Source organism: Polistes fuscatus, unplaced genomic scaffold (assembly GCF_010416935.1).
Source record: "Polistes fuscatus isolate 324 unplaced genomic scaffold, CU_Pfus_HIC Scaffold1, whole genome shotgun sequence".
NCBI lineage: Eukaryota > Metazoa > Arthropoda > Insecta > Hymenoptera > Vespidae > Polistes > Polistes fuscatus.
In genome coordinates this window covers 18,664,892-18,683,493 of record NW_025112997.1, presented here as the reverse complement: position 1 = coordinate 18,683,493, position 18,602 = coordinate 18,664,892, and the positions used below count along the sequence as shown (strand labels likewise).

The following is an 18,602-nucleotide window of genomic DNA, read 5'->3' as shown; positions in this document are numbered from 1 at the left end:
GTCTTCGGGCACTCTCCAAAGAGCCAAAGTCCAAAGCCCGGAGGCTTAACGAGTTGCGCGTACCTCCCTCGCACTAGGAAAGTCGTCTTCGCGATGTTACAGGGTGGTAATGGAGTTAATTGCTGGCTCCGGCCGAAACCAAAGGGGGCTTACAACTTGAGACACCTTATGCACCTGATACCAACAAATTGCTCGGTCTTTACGTTTCTAGGTAATCCAAAATAGTAGCTTGGCCTAAATATATACTTGTATCGGACTGTAGTCTTTAATTGGTGAATCGAATGAAAGCTTTTAAGCGAAGTTATCGTGTCTTTTATATTTTTCACTTAAGATCTCATATTTGAATAAAATAATAAATTAATTTTTAAGTTTTTAGTGAAAGTTTCAATTTAAATTGTTGTTTTCTATACGACAAAATATAATATATTTCTGAAAATGTTCGAAATAATTTATTCATATTTCGCGTCAGAAAGCAAATGTGCACAAAATAGGATAATGTCTTTCCTAGAGTTTCCAACTGCACAGTCGATGAATGACGACTAGTATAACACAGAAAAGACATTAGCTAGTAACCTGAAAGATGGGGAGAAAGGGCAATGGTGTTTGTGCGTTCTTCGAGCTTTCAGGGTGTGACGAAACGATGGTAGAACTACGAGATCTATTGTCCGGTAGAAACGGCTCTCGCTAAGTAGAATTACGACGACATCACGTACGTTTAGGCACTAGGATAAAGTTCTATGGTTGCTTCGAGCTCGTAGTTAACCGTTACTTCGGCAAATAATGGCAAAATACGTACGGGAATAATGTCGACCATTATTTTCATAAAACAAGTCAACGTACACGATAAATTTACATATTTGGAAAAAAATCTACGCTCTCTGGAAGAGAGGCTATTGAAATATAATTTCGCAACTTCAATATTCTATATGCCATCTACTTTAAGTGTATTTAACGATACATAAAAACACGACGAGGCGATACATTTTTTGTAGTTAAAAGTTTATTATTAAACGTTAGTGACTGCAGATCCAAAAGGCCGAGCTTATTAATGTCATCGGTTCAATTAAAAACCAATTTTGCAGGGTCCACTTAATTGGCTCGTTTCCATCGTAGCGGCAGATATTGCTTTACCACCTATACCACCCTTTGTTTCATGGTATCGCCTTATCGGGACCGTGCAGGATTAATCGCGTATCAGCCTCGTGGCTCACGAGCAACCGCCGGTTTAGTAGAAGCAGCAGAATTAATTAAACTATATACATATATATATATATATATATAGTTAGACCATAAAATTGTTTTATTAACTCAACTAAATTGGAAAACTTTTTTCATATCGATACGATAATTATTTGTATTAACTAAAGAAATCGTTAATGTGGTAAACAACGAGATAGATTTTTTTTTTCTTCGACGTAGAGACGTTCAAATGTATTTTTTCTTTTTTTTTTGTTTAAATCGATTATTAATTACCAATCGATAATCTCTAAGCATTTGTTTCACGTTAGTCGATTTACGAGTGATCGAAAGTACATTCGCGTTACGATCGTTTCGCATAGTTCCAACTATAGTATCGTAGCTAAACGTAAATGGACTTCCAATTAAGCGGATAACGAGTTCCGATCGTTGTTAAGTCCAGCCTTTTGAGCACTTTTGGTACTCGAATTGAAATAATTGGTATCCCGATGTCGACTTTGCTTCGAGTTGGGAGAAAGAGAAACGAAAAAGAAGAGAGAGGGAGAGAGAGGGAAGGAGAGAAAGGTAGTTTCAGAGAAGCTTTATAAAGTAAGGTAGAATTTGGTGGAAATCAGCATGAGTGGTGGGCTCTGACCGCGGTAAAATCAAAGTTTCGTCTGGTATTAAATGCTAATGAGAGCTGGTAATATAATGGTTCCGTGTGTGTACCCTGACAAATTCTCGAATTAAAGACGAGAGGCTTTCTGAAATAAAATCCTCTTTGAAATGGGGGTACAGAGGAAGGTGAAGGGTGTAGGAAGAGGGGGTTGGGAGGTCAGATTTGGCAAGAGGAACTTGAAGAAAATTTCGCGTTATTGAAAGAACGTTATATCAATGAACGATTTTCATTTAAAGCTTCTCGTTCTTTCACAAGCTTATAAAATCTAGAAAATTGAACTGAACGTATTTATTATTATAATATGAAAAGGAAACTACTCTATACGTATTCGCTATAATTTCGCATAAGTTATAAACCGCGCTGAATGAATTTGGTTTGTTCTCGTTGCGAACGTTCGGAACGCCGACGGAACTTCATCGTTCGGGTCGTCTTGGTTGATTCGTACATTTGCCGGGTTGCGGAAAGGAGAGAACTTTAAATTCTCGTGCCGCCTCGCTTAATCCGTGGCTTAAAGAGCTTAACCCCACGAATACCTCGTCAGTGCTTCCCTCAACGACGAGGACGAGGACGAGGACGAGGACGAGGACGACGAGGATGACGGAGACCACCATGGTGCCAGAGAGCAGGTTTATTAGCGCACGGATTTCGGAATTCTTTTCATCGTTGGTTGGGACACGAGGCCTCCCACGCCGTTTACATAAGCAAGTTCCCTGGATTGCCTTTTTGATATGTAGATAAGGGGTGGTGCCGCTTTTACGCCGTTTACGCCCCTAGCGCGAAGTAAAAGAGAAAACGGACTTAAACCCCCGACCAACCAACCACTCTTATTCTCTTTTCGTCGACTTTGCTACAGCAGTTACTTCGAGTGTTCTACCGGTTTTAGTTGTTCCCTTTTAACCACCTTTGACGTCTCAAAACACTTGTTAACATTAACGACGATGTTTTCAAAATGAAAATAATCTATTTTTTTTTCATTTTTATTTCATCATTTTTCTTCTGGTTGATAATTTGAAATGTTATATTTGTTATTTGTATCGATTAATTCTTCAATGTATTTTATTAGAAGTTTAGGAAAGTAATTATCGTAATACGAGGATTCTATACGAATTGTAAGAAATGAATAGAACAAAAGAGTATCATTAGAAGCGTGAACACAAATTGTGATCAAAGTGAATGATTTCTTGGAGATAATAATTAGTGATAATGTTTTTGATCAAAAACACATTTTGTTTTTTCTCCGTACGTTCTTCGTAGAATTTAGTTTTGCGTCGAAGCTTATATATTATAAAAAAAGTAAACGTGGAGATGCAGGAAGAATGTAGAAACTCGCTTGGTTGGTCACACGGTAGAAGACTATCGTGAGATAAAAACGAAGAAACTCGATAAAAGGATAAATGACTGGCTCAGCGAAAGTCTATTTTTCCAATCACACTGGATTCTCCAGGGATTCGATCGTAAGAAATAGTAGCGACTGATAAGCGAAAGAAGAAACGGAAAAACGAAGAAAATAAAGGAGGGAGCTGCTTTTCTTCTCCAATCTCGACGATTCGTCGTTTATTGAGCTGCTTCCTTCCGCTTAGAATCGTTCATTAACTACTATTATCCGAGGTAAACAGATTTACTTATTACCAAACACATTTCTTTTCTAACTACGTATCTAGTCAACTAACTGGCTCTTGTTGTATCATAGATCTCGTTTCATCTATCAAATTGAATCCAACGAATATTTTCAAGGATAGTTTAATATACAAAATAATTGAAACATTAATTACCGAAGATACAGATGAGAGAGAGAGAGAGAGAGAGAGGAGAACGGAAAATAATTTTCGAATGGGTTGATCACGCGAATGGAGAGAAACGAGAGTGGTAAACGAAAAGAGAAGAGAGAGAGAGAGGGGAAGCAGGTATAATCACGCGACAGACAATTACACAAAGTCCCTCGTAGAGAGTCTGGCTTTCCCCACAATGCTGTGGTGGCGAGCAAAGGATTAATAGAGACCGTCCAGCCTTCGTGAGAAAGTTAGGTCCTTTGTTCTTTGGATTTTCTTTCGAATGCCGTGTGATTTGGCAAATGAGACACGTGTCGTTTTTTGCTCAAAACCTCCCTCCTTCGTTAGCATCCTTCTTGTTTAGATTAGCTTTGATGTCGATGGAGAAGAAGGTTCACCAGTCTGAGGAGAATCGATACATCGAATATTATACGTCGAAACGATGATAATCGTAGAAACGTTTTAGTTTAGTTTACTTTCGTCTTGGGATGAAAGAAAAAACAACCAAATGCTGACGATATCTTGTCGTACTCGTACACCGAATTCGAAAATTCGTCGTGGAAGGTTTAGGAGAACGCGAGAACGAGAGTAGAAGCTGATTTCTGTAGATTCCTGGAATTAGAATGGCGACCGGCATCAAAGGCAGCCAGGCTCGCCGGCGAAAGACGAGAATTTTCATCGGAAGCCATGCGATGATGAGAGAGAAATACTCGTTGAAAGAGAAAGACAGATAGAGAATTCACGAATGGAGAGGTAGTCAGTTCGTGAGTTTGCGAGTTCCGAGTCAAAGGGATTGCCGTATATTAAACTACTTTTCGGCTCCCTCTTTCTACCAGCTTCCACGATTCGTACGTAGAGTATCTCTCTGGACCATTGCGATTCTTGCCGCTTTTGCTACTCTCATCCTCTTCTCTCTCTCTCTCTCTCTCTCTCTTACTCTCTCGCTTTTTCCTCTATATCATACTTCACATCATCGCTCTCGGAACGCGAACAATGGTCGAGAGCCAAAGCTCCTCGTCGTCGGAGTCAGCAAGAAGACAGACAGACAGACAGACAGGCAAGCAGATCAAATTTTTTTGTTCTTCGTACGCGCAATGTCACCAAGTTTATTCAAAGGAAAGAAAAATATATTCGTCTACCTAGAAAGCTCTACGATGTTAGTTGAATAAAATTATGAAAATTACTCACCAATGGGAAATTGAATTCTTCGTAGAAATAGCTTAGTTCGAGAATATTAACCCCTACTACGCAAGCTCGAATCACGCGAAACTCTGCTAATCCATGAATCGCGGAGCAACATCCATCGAAGGGTGGTGCTTCTTAGCGGGTGCCATTAGTCATTAGCGATTCTAAAAGCACACCCAGGATAGAATATTACGGTGGTGGTCGCGGCAACGGTGGCAACGTCGGCGGCTTTTACCATACTTCAGCTTTATGCGAGGCTCATTCATCAAAACCTAACGGAGCCCAACGGGCTTCATAGGAACGTACGAGGTGTGGGGATAACCGTACCACCACCGGCTACGTCCTACCTCGTGCTACTCGTGATTTGTTACCTTACACCAGGCGTACAACATTTTCGGAATCTTTCTAAAAGCTCGACTTTTATCGTTAATCCACCTCCCGTGGCATCTTTATTTATTAATACGACAATTTACAAACTATCTTTACATATTTCTTATACTTTAGATCTATTCCAATTCTTTATTGGGTTACACGCACCTATATGGAAGGTGTTTATCGATATCACGGTGAAGACAAAAATATAATCAACTCGTCAACGTAGTTTTCTTCGATCGTTCAGATCGATCAGATTCGACATATTATTTTCCCCTGACATTGGATCTTCTATCATTCTCTCATGCGTTTCGTTCGAGAATCTTCGTACGGCAAAGCAAACGACGCTGAACCACGAACGAGAAGTAAAGGTGAGAAGCTGTCGATCCTGTCACATGTCCAATGAACCATAGAGACGGGCCATTACCTCTCTCTATCTCTCTCTCTCTCTCTCTCTACCAGACTCAAGAGAGAAATAATAAAAATGCCATTAGTGTCGCAGTCATGGCAGAGAACAACGCGAGCCTGGAAACGTGAGTGTTTCACCCCAGATTTCGGACGATATATCTCATCCCCCTTAAACCACTTTAACGTCTTTGTCACGGACTCTCCCACTTGACGAGGCTAATCCTTCTTTCCTCATCTCTCTTCCTCTTTTTTTTTCTTCTTCTTATTTCTCTTTCTCTCATCTCGTCTCTTCCTTCGGTCAACTGACCAATAACGGACGATCTTAAAAAACTCTTTCACGAAAACTTTAAAGGGAAAATAATTGCGTCGTGAATACTGCGCGGAATTTCCCCCACCCCCACCCCCACCCCATCTATTATCCGTGTAACTTCTTTCCAATCTTTCCCATCCTTTTTTTTTTATTTCTCTCCTCTGATCTTTCCCTTTCACTTTTTCCCTCGTTCCTCAAAGCACCACCACCACCACCACTACCACCACCGGCAACCGAAAGGATATAAATCGGGCTGCGAGAGAAACGAGATCGTCCTCGAAAATAAGATAATATCTCGTACTACTACTCCCTTCCTAGTAGCTTCAAGGCGTAGAACGAAAAGAGGAAAGAAGAAGAAGAAGAAGAAGAAGAAAAGGCAAATTCCCGAATAAACACATCCGCGCCTCTTTATGATGGCACTTTGCCGATTCACCCTCGTTGACGCTCATCTCATCCTTGCTCTCCTGCTCTGTGTACCGTGCGCATTATTAACTTAACCACCGGAAAATGTCAACCGACACGGGCTCACTTCTTTCTTTCTATCTATCTTTTTTTTTCCTTTTATTTTTTCTTTCTCTCGTGCTCCTTTATTTTAGCACCCTCAACGGCACCTTGTCGTATTCTTTTTTCTATTCTCAAAGCCTACTCCTACAATCTTAATCTTTATCGTTTTCCTCTCCCTAGACTCTCTCTCTCTTTCATTTTATTATACAGTAATAATATACATCCTGTTTTTTTCTTTACTATAATAATACGAAATTGGTTTTATTCTATGATATGAAAATTTAGTTGTATACGAAATAGAAAACGATTCTCAATATCGAATTTCTAAACGTTTTAATCGTCTACTCGTTCTTTTTTTCTCTCTGCCCCTTTCCCCTTATTTCTTACCCGTTCTATCATTCTCTCTCTCCATCTCGTTCCTTCTCTTATTTCCTCTTTCATAGCTTGGGAAGTCCTTTTCCAGAAAGGAGTTATCGCCGAAGGAAGGAACTACAAGCACCCACCAACGGTCGTTCTACCCGAAAAAGGGGCTGGGAGACGCCCGGCGGGGTTTGAAACAACCCCCGCAAGCCGAGGCTGAAGTCTGAAAGATAAGGTGCCCCTCTTCTCTTTCGCCTACCTCCTAGATTATGGAATGGCACTTTAATTACACTAATGGGAGAACCAAATGTTAATTACAATTCGAAGTCTAAAAGAGAAGTGATTCGCGCACGATGGAAGGTACGGTAACGAAGGAAAGAGTGCGAGAGATAGATAGATAGATAGATAGATAGATAGATTATCTCTGTGAGAAAACAAAATGTCGGGGAGGAAATAAATGTTTCAAGAAAAATACATCTTATGGAGAAAAGCATAGCAAATTAATTTTTTCTTTTTTTTTTGGAAAAGAGAGTGTCGTTTGACTTAATCTTCGATTCGCCTAAAAATGAATCTCAGTTTAGCTTTAAGAGATGATACGACGTGACAACAACAACAACAAGAACATCGAACTATCGACGACGACGACGACGACGATGGCGGAGGCGACGGTGGTGGCGGACGAGTTTCAATTTAAAGTTGGACGAGCGTGTCGAGATTTCAATGTACAAAATGCGTATGCTAAACTTTTCGCACCCCTTCTGGGACAAAAACCCTCTTCGCCTTTTCTACTTTGGGCATCCTGACAAACGAGAAACGTGGACAGACGAAGCTAACGGCGGACAACGTTACGTCTGACGTTTTTCCGACGGGAAAAAATCAGCAAGTCTGATAAGCGAGAACGGAAAGTAGAAAAGGACAGGACACAAGTCCTGCAGAGTGGTACAGAAAAAAGCCAAGCCGCTCGTGTAACAAATGTACCGTGAATACTTTGAAGTTCGCGTCCCAAAGGACAAATTACTTTTTTCGAGCTGTACTAGCATGGTCGGGGCCTTGAAAATCACTATTACGGATTGGGAAACTCATCGAGTGCCGATTAACTAGGATGGACTCGATCGACCTATGGAAATTGGAAATGTTCAAAGAGACGAGAAAATGATACTCTCAACTTTTCTCTTTTCTTCTTTCTTTCTTTTTTTTTTCTACCTAACATTTGCTCATTCCAAAAGTCAAATAGTCTCTCGGACGTTTTTAAATTCCGGAAAAATCACAAAACCACTCTCTCTCTCTCTACGGTGTGGCAACGACGATGGCCAACGAGGGGAAATACGGCTAAGGGTAGCGAGTGATTGATTTTGCATACGACGCGGATTGGACAAGTTTGAGAAATTGGACTGGCTTTCTGGCTGGTTTGGTTTTTCCTTTAGCCACCATCTTGCTGCCTCTCGAAAACCGCGTTCCCTTTACGTTTCCTACCACTCTCCATCCTTCTCTCTCTTTTAGCTTTCCATATCGCAAGTGTTATATTACTGGACGTTATATGCGTACACATGGATCTATTTCTATGTGTTGCGTATATGGGGGAAGGAAATGTCTTGGCGCGTATCTCTTCGAAGAGACGAAGAAGGGTTCCCTCTCGTATCTTTCGTAGGAAAAACATCGAAGGAGATTGGCCTCGAACGAGCGATTTGTGCGATCTTCTAGACGTATTTATGACCATTCCTAACACTCTTTTTTTTTCCTTTACGCTTTCCTCTACTTTCATATTGCATCTTGCCATCGACGCAGTAAGTTTTTTTTCTCCGCGTGTCTTTTCTTATAACGTGCAAATGTATGACGCGAAAGGCAAAGCAACAGCCTTCCTTCCTTCCTTCCTATCAAATATCTTTTTCACGATACCCTAAAAACGATAAAAATATATCGTACATATTTATTTGATCAGTCTTCTTTCTTTCCCCCACCCTCCCCCTACCTCGTACACGTATAAATAACAATAATTATTTATCCGATCTTACGTTATATCGAGAAATATTTTCTTTTCTTTTTTCCTTCGGTTTTAAATCAATATATTCAAATTACAAAAGTACGAGTAAAATCTTGTGAATTTTGTTTAAAAAAAAAAAAAAGAAAAAAACTGGTGTGTGTACTTATGTACGCACGTAAGAAGTTATACTTCTTTGCCGTACCAAAACGAACATAACCTCAATAACATCAAAAATAACTTCGAAAAATAACTTCAAAGAAAAGAAATAACTTAAAAAAGAAAATAATTATTATTATATATAAGAAAGAATAAAAAAAAGAAAAGAAAATATCGAAATATAGATATCAGTCCACACTAAATATAAGAAATATATATCGAATTACTTGACGCGTCAACAGCCATGGCGCGGTTACAGCATTAGTTCTCGTTTCGATCATTTAAGTAAAGCAGCGCTGAGTACGATTAGTATTTGGATTGGTGACCCGCTTGAGAAAAAAAGGGGGGAAGAAGAAGAGAAGACAACTTCATGCCGTATACTTGAAATCGCTTTGCCGCGCGTCGTAATTACCGACAAACTTCATGGTGTCGTTTTTTCAGACGCTCGGAACAAAATCACTCCTCATTACATTTTCCCCAACGCGTTAAAAGAAGTATAACTTCAAAAGAAAACTAAATGTGTCGTTATATGGGAAAAAGTGATAAGTTCGATAATGAAAGAGCCATTTCGATGAAGAAAACTATTCATAGAAGGTTCCGTTTAACGCTATCTTCCTACGTCAGACTGGATAACGGATCGACCGATGTATTCTAAAGCTTTATCCTAAAGCCCCCTTTCGAAATTTATGAAAGAAGACGCGCGTTTAACCGACTCGCTCAGTCATCCCTCACCGCAGTGTTGAAACTACACTTCCACTCGACGGTCCTCTCTCGTTCGTTCGTATTCGTTCGTGTATTCGTTCACTCGCTTGTGCTAGGCATCCCCATAGCAAGGGCACTTGCTCTTCCTTTCCTCGTTTCTCCACACACCATGCTCTCGCATGTCAGCCCTTTATTTTATACGGAGGCAACTCGGTCCGAATCGTTTCTGATATTAAAGGAGATGGTTCACCCTTAGTACGTGATCGGGTTACCCAAATCCTATGATCGGACGGTTAGGGACTTCCTTATTGGCGAAAGAGGCTAAGATCGAGACAAAACGTAAGGGCAAAATCGTGAAAAGAAAAAAAAAAGACTAGAAAAAGAAGCTCAACGATGACAGAAAAAGGAGAGAAACGTTTCTTTTCTTTTTATTTTATTTATCGATAAAAAGGAACTTAAGATAATCGAATTTGAAAGATATTTATTTTAAAGGGGATATGATTGGGCTGCTAAATTTCAATATACTATTACGTTTTTCGATTTAATTTCTATGGTTGATTCGATACATCGTTGCAATGTTATATGATGGTTTTTTATTTGTTTTATTTCAGTTGTACTTGAGCAAATCACGGCAAAGCGGACTTTTGGAAGATCCACAACAACAATCTGCAGTCTCGCAAATAGCCAGTCTAAACCCACGCCAGCAAGGTAAGATTTTTTTTTGTCGGTCTGTTTCTTTTCTTTTTTTTTTTTTTTAAAAATAAGCTTCCGAAGGCAACATATTTTTTTCAATCATGTCTATAAGAATTTTAGGAATATTCGCCGTCGCTTCCGTTGGCCTCCGCAGACTACGCGAGCACTTTCGTCTCGCTTTCTGAGCAACACACACACACACACACACACACATATATACACACACACCCTCGATCGTCTTTTTCTTCTCGTTTCTCTGTCATGCGAACGAAAAGTTTTCTGCGTCGTGGAAAAACTACTCTTCTAGCGTTTAATATCGTAACGCTGGGATATCCCGTCTCGTGCATCGGTGCTTCGAAGTTACGTAAAGGAACATTGGAGAATAGCAAAAGTTTTCTACGAAAAAACCGCTTACTTTCTTTCTTTCTTTCTCTCCGTTCTTTCTACGGCAAGATAGTGTCAAACGTCGATTCGTGAAATTTGTCGAATAAACTCGTTTAACAATAAAAATCCGCAAAAGAAGAAATATCGAAGAAAAATTACATGAGAAAAATGACAATCGTAGGGAAACGATTTTTCTTCAGAGATCCTGGTAAAACTCTCCACCAGTGGTTTGTAGTAGTAGGGGTTGCAAATAGTAGTCGATGATGGTGGTAGTGGTGGTTGTGGTGGTGGTGGTGGGTGATTCGATACCGCGAGACAGAAGAGAGGGCAAGGCCCTGCTATCATGCATAACCTCGCGACGGGTTCGCATAAATATTCTAATAACTTTGGAAACTAATATGATTGCGTCCACCAGGAATAATATCCTACTACATCGAGTGGGCATGCATCGGGTAAGCTAGAAAGGTATATACGTATACGTATTGTACGTTGGTGCACGTAGAATACAAAATACATAAGTCCTCTTCGTGTGTTGCGTCAGTCTACGTGAACGTAGACGATCGTTGTCGATGCTGTCGCCGTTCGTCTACGTTCACGTCGACGAACTACATGAAAGCTAATGAAAATGATCTGTTCTTGGTCGTTATTTTGATCAAACTTTTTTTTCCACCTCTATTACAAGCTTTCGAAAGAAAATAGTCATGGTTATTACAGAGATTTCGTATACTTCTACGATTATGTATAATATATATTACTGAACAATTGTTCATAGGATTTAATTAATAATAAAATTTAAATAAACTAATTGTATCTCGACGTATTGTAACAAACGATTCGTACTCGAGGAAGCATTTTCGATGACCATTGGCCCTGGGTGGTTTCAGACGGTTTCGAGATCGTATAACCTTTTGGAAGAGAGAAAGAGAGAGAGAGCCCCATGGTCGAGTATCGAAAACAAAAGGCCGACGTTTCAATTAGGTCCCTTATTAGTTAGCAGCGATAATAGGGCCAGCGGCGGTCGAAGCGGCAACACACCGGGGGCTTTCCAGTGCTTAACCGAAGGTTACGTTAGGACCGTACCCGGGTTGTTTGCGTGGATTCAGCTCTTACGATATTAAGGGTCGACCTAGGTACTCTCCTACAGCTCATCGTCCGAGCTCCGTGCTTAGACCAGCCAACCCATTTCCCTATAACGTGGCAGACTCAGGTCGGTTGAAGGAGTAGCATGGGGTTGGGGAGAGGAGGAGGAGGGTGGAAAGGAAAGGAAAGGAAAGGAAAGGGAAAGGGAAAGGGTAGCTAGCCTTGGTTTCTTGCATGGCTCGGCTGTTCTGTCGGTCGTTAGGTCGATTGATTTTCTCGCGCATTGTAAATTCCTGGTGGATAGTCAAAGTGTGCGAAGATGGTTGATGGTATAAAGGTAGAAGGAGGGGGAGGTGGATGGCGGGTAAGTGTGGTGAAGGTAGTTCGGCTCGATGTGGCTAAGAGAATGGAAAGTAGACGAAGAGGGACCACGGTCGAGCTAGGTGGAATTTGTCGCGAGGAACAGGTCGCAGCAGTTGCCTGTGGCGAGCCGCAACGATCCTCTCGTTCCATCCGTTCTATGCTACCGCATGGTACCTCTACCGCTATCAGAAAGCTCTTTTCGTCTCCCTCTCTCTCTCTCTCTCATAGCTCTTATTCCGCACACCACCATCACCACCATCTTCGTTGTAACCACTCTTGCCGCCGTTAGTTGCTGCTGCTGCTGCTGCTGATGCTGGTGCTACCCGTTGCTACTAGTACTTCTACTATCGCCAAGACACCCTTTGGAAACAAAGTTAGGGTTATTCAAAACTATATTTGATCTTTCGTCTTCCGGTCAGAATATTTAACGAGTACACAAGAAAATCGGACTCGTTTAGTTACCCGAAGAAGCATCAAAACCTATATTTAAAATATAATTCAGTTGTTTTATAATATACACTGTTATATTAGATTTATCATTTATTAAAGGAAGATTAAAATTTTCTTAGACTCGAAGATAAAGTGTCATCGAAGTTAGTTTTGTGTCTTTCGTCTGTTAACAGTGTTTAAGCATTACGTTCGGCGGGTTATATTTATAGGACTTAACGTTGGTTTTAGTGTAGACACGGAAGATATAGGCGAGGGACCATGTAACGACAAGAGGTAGGAGAGAGAGGTACGTCGTGGCAGGGGAATGGTAGCAACATCTTGTATTGTCAGATCCCAACGCGACAAATTCATAATTGCGTTAATGCGGTACGGCGAGGGGTTCTTGCCGCAACCACCGCAAGGCGCGCCCTGGCGTCTTGCGGCTACAAGAGAGAGAGAATTAGAGAGAGAGAGATGGAATGAGTGAGAAGGAGAATGAAGGAGAAAGAGGGAGAGGATACTCTGACGGTGCAGGCTCGTTAATCTTCCGAGGATTACCCAAGGAGGAAGTATCGCCATTGTGCCTAGGCGTTCGTTTTCGGACCGATAATTATTAATTAAATCGCCCGGAGGAGCCATTCTGCGATTTATCGACTCGTCGACTTTTTTTTTTCCATCGACGTTTCATTATCCCCAATCGTGCTCCCTGTCAAACGCAAAAATATCTCTTTATTATGAAAAAAAAAAGAAAAAGAAAGAGAGGATACTCTCGACAAATTTACCTTTCTCTCTTTCTCTCTTTCTCTCTCTCATTGAAAAATTGCATGGGCCAAGCTATTGAATTCTTTGGATTATTATATTCGTTGAGGGGAAAATGGCAGGCAAGTAGGCAGGCAGGCAGGCAGGCAGGCAAGTGCCCACTTGGGAAAAGTAATACGTTTCAAACGTATATAAATAAGTATTATTTTGAAAAAGGCTAATTTGCGTTCGGCTTCGTTTGATTTCGAGGACGTTTCGTGGTATTTTTCGTTCGAATGTTAGTCGAATTAACCGAGCAAAAAAAAGAAAGAACCTTCCTGCGGAGGAAGAGGAGTATAATTCATCGCTGAGCGATTTCAATGATCAAGCAAAATCGCATCGAAGGGTCATCAAATCTGTGCGAACGAGCACGAGGACGAAAAGAGAGCAAGTGACAAAGAAAGAGAGAGAGAAAAAGAGAGAAAGGGTTGCGTGAGCGAACGAACGGTCGTGGCAAACGGGACGAGGGTAAAAAGGACGGAATTGCATGGGAGCGAGAGAGCAACGATGAACGAACGAGTCGAAATAAAACAGTGATATCGAGGCATTTCACGCACGAGCGAGAACGTTTAGCAGATTCAACGTGCGTGCCGGCACTCTGCTACCCTTCCCGCGGAGAAACGTCTTTTTCTCTTTCTCTCTCTCTCTCATTCTCTCTCATTCTCTCTCTCTAGCTCCCTCTTCCAGTTCCTCATCCCATTTCTGTCTGCTCTTTACCCTACGCTCTCTTCTTCTATCGCCCATACCCTGTGAGCTCGCTCACTGAAAAATACTGCTCTCGCTGACACCTGTAGCTTCGACATTCTACATACGAGTACGTACTACCTACTCCATGATACCTATGTGCTCGAAATGTAAAAGAGACGAAGGGTAAAAGAATCATCATGGGAATGCTTACAAAAATATATATATATATATGTATATATTTAAAGAATTAAGTAAGAGTTTGGAAATTTGTTGATTCAACGTAACCTACTATTTTCTTATTGATATATTCATTCAAATATTTTCTTCGTATCGAAGCTTAGTTTTGGAATGAATTTTATGGGTTAATGATTTGTTGAGTTGTTTGATAAAATTCTCTTTCTATCGGTCTATTGAAAGAAGAATCGAGAGAGAGAGAGAGAGAGAGAGAGAAGAACGAGATATCGCGACACAGAGAAAAGGGAACAAGCTCCACAAGTGGTGGACTTTACGGGACTTAAGATTAATCCTCATAATTACGCGATTCTCCCTCTTCCAACAACGCTTTTTACACGCTCGCTCATAGCAAACCAACACGGTGGTGGTAGTACCACCTCAGCGAGGAAAACCCAAGGAAAGGTCCGTTTTGGATAGTGGAAACGATCCTTTAGGGCAGTAAGCGAGAGAAAGAGGGATGGGGAGAGGAGAGAGGGGAGGAGGGGGTTAAAGAGGGCTCGCTCGAGCGACCATAAAGATATATATCAGGTGACAACCCTGGTCATCCTTTACGATCCTTCCCTTCTCGAGGTTTTCCACAGATGGTTTTGAGAAAATCAAGGTTCCAGCTGTAGCAGTCGCGTGCCAACTCTTTGTCAAATATTTTTTATTTTTATTCAAATATTTTCAGATCCATATATATATTTTTTTTCAAATGTTTTAAGAATAAACTCGTCGCGGAATATCGATGAGGATTTTGCCAATGGTAGAAAAATCGATCGAATAGTCTAGGTTAGAAGAAATAGTAACCAAGCGTAACGAGACAGAACGACGAAGACTTGGATGCGAGGAAAGAGAGGACCCGTTAACATGGTGGATCGGTTTTCACGAAGAAGTAATGTGGATCGTGGGCGTGAAATCGGGCGCCGGCCAGGACGTCCGCTCGACTCGGCAGCAGTGCGGACAATAAGAATCGATATCTTAATTAACGAACGCCAGTGGGTATACTGTACGCGAGACTCAAACTCTGGACTGGCTGGACAGAGGAGAGGAAAGAGAGAGAAAGAGATACTCGTCGTCGTAGTCGTCGTAGTCGTAGTCGTCGTCGTCGTCGAGGAGGGTGGACGACGAACACTGCGAGATCCGGGGCCGGTTTTCGATAGGGTAGCAACGCCGGATGCTCGACCGGATGCAGGAGTCTGCGAAACCCTGCGGACCTCGCTCGCCGTCCCACCGGAAGCGCCATTCACGCGGCTCTCTCGCTTTCCTGCACCTTCCCTTCGTCCACCCCCCATCTCCTCCTCGCCCTCACTTTTACTTCTGCACTCCCCCTCCCCCCCCAACCTCGACGCCTATTTCGTCCTTCTCCTCTCCTATTTGCGATCAACGCGCAACTGATATGTTTCTGAATAAACAATTCCTGAACATTTGAGGAAAAAGAAAAAGTTAGTTTTTTCCAGGAATAAACAAAAAAATAGACAAAAGACACGCGCACACGCGTCTCGTTTATGTTTTTTTGGATGTGGATCGTGGATTCGAGCGCGTATACCTTTTTCTTTATCATCGTGGTAAAAAGAGATAATTAAATCAAATAGAGAAGAGAATCAAAGCGTATAATAATAATAATAATAATAATAATAATTCGGGTTACACGGAGTTCGGAGAGTAATATTCCAAGCTCGCGACAAGAGAGATGATATTTTTCGTGAAACTAAGAGATGTAGTTGCGGATGCTCCGACCGATTAATATCAACGCTGAAAGAAAAAGAAGAAAGCAGTCCGAGCGAATTAACGGATTGTTCGGGGGTGCTTATTCCTAGAACGCTTTTACCGCGACTGACTAATCCGATAAAGTGCCGAGCTAGCACGAACCTCTTTCTTTCGGTGGACACTTATTCCGATAGGATGTGGCAGTAAGTATTCTGTATTGACTAATAAACTCTCGTCTTCGAACTACCGGCTAACGAATAATATAAGTTCTTCCTTTCGATATATATTGTCTCTCATTTCTTCTAAGCGTGAATCTTTGGTATTAGATTGTTCTCTATTGGAGGAATATACGTTGTCCTTGTTTTATTTTATTCATTTGGATTTTTGGTAATTGGCAGAAATCATTTAATTCTTCTCGACTCGAGTACTTTACTTTTACGAATTTGACGAATTTCTAGATTTTCTCTCTTGGAATCATTCAAAAGTAGTAGTAGTATCCCTTGTGCTACGTGAAGTCAGGTTGTTCCTCGTCATGGCCGCAATGGCGGGTACCTCAATCAGGACTCGCTTTGGAACTCAATTTCACGAGAGAGAGTATTTGCTCGCGCTTCGGGTGGCGGTAGGTTTGACCTCTCGTTAATCACCAAAGGACCCGAAGCACGAAGGCGAGTCAGACAAGCTGTGTAGTTGACCGCAACGGCTGACCGTTGCCCCGAGGACAGGCCCTTAAGGGAACCGAGATACGAAATACCAAGACCAGATGGCTTCAAAATTGACTGTACGCCTTGAAGTTTACGAGAGGACGCAATTTGCTCGAGAGATGGACAAATCTTTTTTTCTTTCTTTGCACCTTTGACACGAATTAGAAACAATAATTATATTTCAGATATTTTTGAGATATCGTTGGTTAAAATCTTCTGCGAATTTTCAACAATTCGACTATTTTTTTTATTTTACCAACGATATAAAAACGTATCTCTTTATTATTATTATTTTCTTTTATTCTTTCAATATGATTATTCGAATAATCTTGTATAGGAAAAAAATTCGTGTAAATTATTTGACGGTAAGTCGAATTAGCGTCAAACCGAGCGACGTTCGATGTGGTAAACGATACCTGAACCGATTTCTCACACCGATGGAGGAATAGCTCCGGGCCATAGCCGTCGTTTGCTCTTGCGCGCACCACCTAGTCATTATATTAGCTGACTCTGTGATTAGGCTATGCTATCGTTGCTTCAGAGATGATTCCCTTCGAAACGTATCCGTTCCAAAGTTCTCTCTTTCGCATATAGATACATACACATATACACACATACATACATACATACATTTCTATACGTATATCAATATTAACATCTCCAATTTCTGATTCGTCTGTCTTTCGAGAATTCATGAAAATAGCACACGATATTTATTTGTAAATGAGGAAAAGGCGATATTTTCGTGGGTTTGATAGTAAATTGTTGGAAGCTGGTTTTGCAGTAGAATACCTACGCGATACGTTCGACCCATAGTCTCCTAACGCATATCGTTTGTTGGTTTTGCGGTCTACCATAACGTTGCTGCCTTACTCGTGCAAACGCTCTTTCCCTTTCCTAAGGGAAAAGCAGGGCTTCAGAACATCCTACGAATGAAGACGATTTCCCGTTGGATCTGCTATTTCGCGCGATAAAATGTAAATTGTATTTGCGCGTTTATATCTGAGTTTGATTGTATGAAAATAATCCAATCAAGAAAAAGGAAAATGAAGGAAAATCTTACGATTAAAAGGGAAATAAGTAATGGAAGAAAAAAAAGTAATCAAAGAGGAAAAAACTGGTGTGTGTATTTATGTACGCACGTAAGAAGTTATACTTCTTTGCCGTACCAAAACGAACATAACCTCAATAACTTCAAAAAAAACTTCAAAGAAAAAAATAACTTAAAAGAAAAAAATAATAATTATTATATATATAAGAAAGAATAAAAAAAAGAAAAAGAAAATATCAAAATATAGATATCAGTCCACACTAAATATAAGAAATATATATCGAATTACTTGACGCGTCAACAGCCATGGCGCGGTTACAGCATTAGTTCTCGCTTCTATCATTTAAGTAAAGCAGCGCTGCGTACGGTTAGTACTTGGATGGGTGACCCGCTTGAGAAAAAAAGGGGAAGAAGAAAAGAAAGACAACTTCATGCCGTATACTTGAAATCGTTTTGCCGCGCGTCGTTAAATACCGACAAACTTCATGGTGTCGTTTTTCCAGACGCTCGGAACAAAATCACTCCCCATTACATTTTCCCAAACGCGCCAAAAGAAGTATAACTTCAAAAAGTAATCAAAGAGGAAAAAAAATCTCGTTCTACTACGAATCGTATTTGCTTTGTTCTCGAACACGATGAAAATTTCCGGAAACAGTGTCTTCGACCGTTAGGTAGACTTCCTTGGGGTATAACCAGAGGTGACGTAATTACCGAGAGATTAATGTGGCTTTGAGCTTTTAGCGACAATCGAAGCGCAAATCTTGCTTGCCTTTTATCTCACGGCCGCCTATCATTTCGGCTTCGCGCTCCTCCGTCCGATCTTTTTCTTTTTTTACCTTAAGAAAGTAATTTGGAAGACGAGAAGGAACCGTTTGAAATTTTTCTTATCCC

General features: G+C 40.9%; 1 protein-coding gene across 4 annotated transcripts in view; it reads left to right on the top strand.

Moving 5' to 3' along the window:
* LOC122522498 overlaps nucleotides 1-18,602 on the top strand; it is a 261,578-nt gene that overhangs the window by 142,849 nt on the left and 100,127 nt on the right. For all 4 annotated transcript variants that reach the window (XM_043643703.1, XM_043643694.1, XM_043643685.1 and 1 more), the window contains exon 3: nucleotides 10,214-10,310. In XM_043643703.1, the coding sequence (XP_043499638.1) occupies nucleotides 10,214-10,310 (97 nt within the window). The remainder of the gene's footprint in view (nucleotides 1-10,213; nucleotides 10,311-18,602) is intronic.